Consider the following 5,697-nt stretch of genomic DNA (forward strand, 5'->3'; position numbering starts at 1 on the left):
ATTTAACACACGTGGTGTTATTTTCCCCACTCATCTAATCACTACTGACTGGATATGCAATGATGTCCATTCTATTTTAAAGAAGAAACCAGCAATCTTCTGTAGCATCAACGTTCACGTTAACCAAACCCTTACCAAATCCACAGGAAATCTCTACTTGAATCATGTCAACACCTGTACAGACTCCTCCCTAATGAAAATAAAATGATATGCATAAACTGTGAAATTTTCAAAATTGTTCAATGAAGTAAAAAGCCTTGTTTGCTTAGGATTTTCAAATTTCAAATCACTTGAAGATGGAGAACTGCTATTAAAAAAAAAAATATATATCAAAGCACTAGAAATGTCAGCGTCTCATCAATAATGCTTTGACTTGTTTGTGAGCCACTACTAGATAGTAGCCAGGACGAGAGGACCTGCGAGCAGAACTTCTTTTAGTTTTCTGACTAATGGAAACTACTCCATTTCCCAGACATAACCCATGAGCCAACCAATGTTTTACCTCTAACTTGGTAAAACAAGTATTTATCCCGGTGCCAGAGTCAGATGCCCAAAAAAGAGTCCCACTCATTCTGCAACTACCACTAATTTGGTCTTGGATTTATTTTGCTATTCTCATTCCTGAGCTATGCTTCTCAGTACATACTTGACTGTGTAGGCAAAGGCTGCAAAACCAACTATAACGAACAAGTTCGCCAAAGCTCCGCCTAAAAGTCCATGGTTCCGATTGGCCTGTTGGAGACCTGGATGGTTGGCGGGTGCCAAGGGTACATGCCCGTTAAGAAGGGGTATTCCATTCTGACCGTAGTGTGCTTCCCCATCAGGGACAACATCTGGTAAAGGGAGGGCTGGAGGTCTGTTATTGAGCTCTTCTTGTGCTTTCTGTTTTTGTTTTATCTCCTGGAGAAAGAAAAGAAAAGAAAACTGAATAGATGGAACTGAAAGTGGTGAAGCTGTTGGGTGGTTTGAGAAGATTTCAGAACCCAAGTTCTTGCATAACTTCAGGAAAAGGATATGGTACACTTCTTTATATTGTAGGTCTTTTAAACTAAATTAACTGCATTACTTATACAGTCCCCCCAACTTCTTCCCAAGTGACCTACTTCAGTTGTGACACTAACAATCATTTAGCTCAGTTTATTTTTAGTTCATGTTCACATTTTCTGAGAAGCCTTTTATCAGAAATTAGAATTTCTTGCATCAAAAGTCTTGCAGGTCCAGTTTGTTTTGAACACAAGATACTAAAAAAAAATGAAGAAAGCAATCACAGAAGCTTAGAAGGATTAGGACTGTAAGTATCACACGTTAAAAATCCACCTGTGCTTGGAACACAACAGCAGTTACCTATTATTGTCTTCAGAGCTTCCCAATGATTTAGGTACTGGTAAAACAGTACTGCAGAAAGTATTTCCAATGCTCTGGTATTCTTGTAACTGATAAGAAAATGCAATTAAAACCTTCAGTTCAGATTTATATCTGAGTGAGGAAGAAAGCAAACTGAGATAAAAACTTTTATTGTTCCACAAGGTTGTCCCAAAAGGAGACAAAGAGGGAGAATGGTTTTTAAACTAGAGCTTTGTGAATACCTTTAAGAGTAATAATAAATGAATCAAACCTGAAGTTCCATAATCACTCACTGCTCTGCCCAGAAAGGTCACCTGTGTCTGTGGACAATGTTTGCTTCACTAGCTGGGCTCGTATGTTTATGGCCTCAGGTTATTTCTAACAAAAACACACATCTCTCACACTTAAGAGAACACTTGGAAAAGACTCTTCTATATTTTTTCCCTGCTCTTCTACAGTATATATTCTTTGCACAATAATTAAGACTTGTAATTTGATTAAATTTATACAACCTAAAACAGTTTGTCTGATAAAATAAACTTTATGCCTAGAATTCCAAATTACAATGAACATCAGCATTACAGTGTTGTAACTGCAGAGTCACAAAACAGAGTCCATGACAGAAAATTATTCCCATTCCTACACTATGCAGAAAATTAACTCTCAGTCTCCACAGCAGGCTGAATGAACTGAATTCCTTCACTAAGGAGTTACAGGGAAGGAGCCATCTTCAGATAGGGGTGAAGAAAGGAACATATTTCATTCCTAACAGATGAAACCTTTTGGAACCAAGTACCATCAGTAGAAATTGTCTAGAGAATCCAGACATGGTCTGAATGAAGTGAGATGATACTTCTTTCCTTTCTTTCTTAAACCTGTACTCTCTATATAACTGTTAACTGGCTGAAGTGCAACCATTTTCAGAATCTTAGACAAAGTAAATTTCTACATCCTTCAGCTCTTACCTACCATGAGATAAACTGTGTTATCAACACACCTACAGGGTTAGTATTGTGCAAGGAAGATACATATCCTAAAAAGATATCACTCATTTGCAGAAGTTGAGCAGGAAAAATATTACAGTCTCTGATCTTAAAGGAGAATCGAGGAAAAAAAAAAAATCTAGAATATTGATGGACCAAGTCCAGATATACAAAGATTAGTCCCACCCAAACTCAAGAAAACATAGTATGCAATCCTAAAATACTGGCATTGCAACCATGTCTGCTCCATGTGCAGCTCAGTCGAGGCTATGATACCAACCCTAAATACACATACTTCTCTATACACTGGATCTTTGTGCAGCAGAAAAACAAATTCATTTCAAGATTCAAAGTTTTTAATTCTTACACATAGCAAAACTGCCTTTTAAAAGGCTTCCAAGATGGACAAAAGTAGCTGCTGTCTGGGAAAAGTCCTAAACAATTAGTTTACAGATCTACACAGAGAAGTTGAAAACCACAGAAAACCAAATTATTGCACAGAGATGAACTCCCTTACCTCCACCACGTCAGGGAAGAGCTCACAGAAGACTTTATCTTTTAAATTAAATGCTAAGCTTTGTGCAGCAAGCTGTCTTTTCTATGGAGGAAATAAAAATTATCACCAGTTGCATATAAATCAGGTTAATAGACTTTAATTCAACATCTGATTATTTCCCCACAAGAACAGTATGAACTGCTAGCCAACCAGTTTCTAACGACTCCATACTTGTATTATCCACTACAACAGACATTGTTAGTCAAACTCCATATTTGTGAGTATTATCCACTACAACAGACATTGTTAGTCATAAAGTGATGTTCTCAATTCTTCATTTTATGGGGTCATTATTCTGTACTAGTAAGTCTGCTGGGCAGACACTTCAAAGGAGGGAAGGAAGCAGAAAGTCCTAATCATACTGTTTACTAAAACTGAAGTTCTTCACTGTGAGGGTGGTCAGACACTGGAACAGGTTGCCCAAGGAAGCTGTAGATGCCCCCTCCCGTGAAGTGTTCAAGGCCAGGTTGGATGAGGCTTTGAGCAACCTGGTCTAGTGGAAGGTGTCCCTGCTGATGGCAGGGGGGTTGGGACTGGATGAGCTTTAAGGTCCCTTCCAACCCAAACCATTTTATGATTTTTTTTTTTTTTTTTTTAAGTTCTCTAAGAAACCCTCTCCCCATCCCCACACTACCTGAAGTTTCCTTAATTCACCTGCCTGTCATCTGTAGTAGGCAACAGCATATCCATTCCTGAGATATGAAAATGTCAACTGCTGCTGCTGTTGTTTTAACTCTGAGGTCACATTCAACATTCCCTAAACTGATACAAGGGACATCACACAGTCTGGAGCTTACCGTGAACTCCGACGTCTCGATGCTGCCCAGTGTGGGGCCCTTTTCCACCATAAAACTAAGAAGTCCTGTCAAGATTGTGGAGACTGACCAAGCTGGATTCCATGTGTCCGGGTGGAAATCAGTGATTGAAAGACACAACCTTCAAAAGGATAAGACAGGTAGTGTGTTTTATTCTTGCCATTCAAATTATTATACATTATACATATTACTAAAATGGTGTTAATTGCTGAAGTGTTAGAAGAAAATCCTTACCTTGTATTACACTTAAACCTTCCATTAGGTGTAATCATATAAATACTAGGAGGTTTAAAAGGAAATTCTCTGGGGAATATTAGTTTCCCATGATAATAGCCACCTGCATTACATAAAGAGATGAATTACTTATTTTGCATGAAGATGAAGTCCTAAGCTGCTACTCAAAATGGGCCAAATAAAACCCTTTCTTCTCCCCCTCACGCTAACGAGATCAAGCTCACCACTTTGTGCCTCTAAAACACAGGAATAATGATTCACACCCGCAGGAGATTTACTTTGGAGGCAATTCTCTCACATACACATTACAAACAGCACTTGCTGTTGTGAAGTCTGTAATGCAACGAAGGAAAACCAGCCAAAGTGTATTTCATACAAATGGGTTAGTTTTCCAGAAACACAAGTAACTGCAAACACAATCCTATGAAGGATAAAACTTCAAAAAGCATTTTGTGAGAGGCTCCAGAAGACACTGTGAAATACATAATACATAACTACAACAAATTAATAAGGCTTTTCAGTTCCTGGCTTTCTCCAGAGAAATTCATAAACAGAACACATGGCTCAGTTCACTGAGAACACTTAAGTGGTAACAAAATGGGAGTTTTTAAAATTTTTTAATTATCTTTTGATTGTCACATACTACCAAACATGAACTATCTGCTCCAAAACCTTTAGCAATTACTTAATAAGTTCTCTGTCTTCAGTTTAACCTAAATATGGTTTTGTTAGAATCCTTGATAACAGAAAAATTATTAAGGCAGTACTACCACTATCTCTTTTCAACAAGTTATTACCCAAGTGGAGAGATTTGAAGCTGCACTAACAATTTTTACAGCTCTTTACAGCAGTTACATCCTGCCCATTCAAACAGCCATGCAACCACTCAGGCATGCCCATCTCAACATCAACACCATGCATGGTTTTGCTACTTGCTAACTTTTACCTTCATAAGGAGTCATCTCAGGTCCCCGTACAACATAGTGCCTGAGACAAAGAAGGAAATTCAAACATTATGAAACCCATCACACAACCAGACACCGATTCCTCTAGAAAAATGAACCCTCATATCACTTCAGCAAAAATTCCATACCCCACCTCCCAAAACCAAGATTCCCATATAATCTGTAGGTGTGAAGGAGTCAAACTTGATGACCTGGAAAATCTTGTTCTCTCCACAAATACACAAACAGTTCATTCTAATTCTTACCATTCAAGGATATTAGATGGGAGAGGTTCTGCACAGATATAAGGCACTGGATCTTTCTTAATTCGAAGGTAGTCTTGTTTAAGTCTCTGTGTTGCTGTCGTTGGTGCTCTCTTATTACTGTTGTTGCTCATCTAGTTTTTAAAAAATATATATAAAGACAATCTCAATACAATCTTGAGAGACAGAGCCACTATACTGCACTGAACACAGCTCTAGATTTTTGCAAAATCTACTTTACAGAGTATTTTTTTAAAATATAAATCAAATTACCATAATTTTTAAGTTACAATAACCATGCAAAAATCTTAACCAACTAACACACTCCCAAAAGACTCTGTATATTGCCAAAATGGGACACACTCCTCCCAGAACACTGCTGTTTAAATACCACAGTCAACTGCTTGTCATGAAAATACTCTCCACTATAGAACCAACTTGAACTCTTAACAACCAGTCCTGTGTTTAGGCTGAACACACATCACCATGACAGTGTTTTAAAAGCCTTAGTCTTTTTGAGTAATTAATTTCCCTATTCAGTTTGATTATCTATTATGT

At 37.8% G+C, this 5,697-nt stretch overlaps 1 protein-coding gene across 1 annotated transcript; it reads right to left on the reverse strand.

Moving 5' to 3' along the window:
* Positions 1 to 351: 351 nt before the first annotated feature.
* UBE2J2 (ubiquitin conjugating enzyme E2 J2) lies at positions 352 to 5,285 on the reverse strand. The gene is made up of 7 exons (XM_010162526.2): positions 5,143 to 5,285; positions 4,879 to 4,919; positions 3,933 to 4,035; positions 3,681 to 3,819; positions 2,845 to 2,925; positions 403 to 900; positions 352 to 372 (listed from the first exon to the last, which is right to left on the reverse strand). Exons 1-6 carry the CDS (start codon positions 5,271 to 5,273, stop codon positions 616 to 618), a joined length of 780 nt encoding a protein of 259 aa, XP_010160828.1. The 5' UTR covers positions 5,274 to 5,285; the 3' UTR covers positions 352 to 372; positions 403 to 615.
* Between the last annotated feature and the right edge of the window lie 412 nt (positions 5,286 to 5,697).

Source organism: Antrostomus carolinensis, unplaced genomic scaffold (genome assembly GCF_000700745.2).
Source record: "Antrostomus carolinensis isolate BGI_N321 unplaced genomic scaffold, ASM70074v2 scaffold302, whole genome shotgun sequence".
Classification (NCBI taxonomy): domain Eukaryota; kingdom Metazoa; phylum Chordata; class Aves; order Caprimulgiformes; family Caprimulgidae; genus Antrostomus; species Antrostomus carolinensis.

Coding starts and splice junctions, on each gene's coding strand:
- UBE2J2 (XM_010162526.2), bottom strand. CDS start 5,273: ATGAGCAACAACAGTAATAAGAGAGCACCAACGACAGCAACACAGAGA. Junction 3,820..3,932: donor AGGTTTAAGTGTAATACAAG/GTAAGGATTTTC, acceptor ATCCTTTTGAAG/GTTGTGTCTTTCAATCACTG. Junction 2,926..3,680: donor TCGAGACGTCGGAGTTCACG/GTAAGCTCCAGA, acceptor TTTCCTCCATAG/AAAAGACAGCTTGCTGCACA.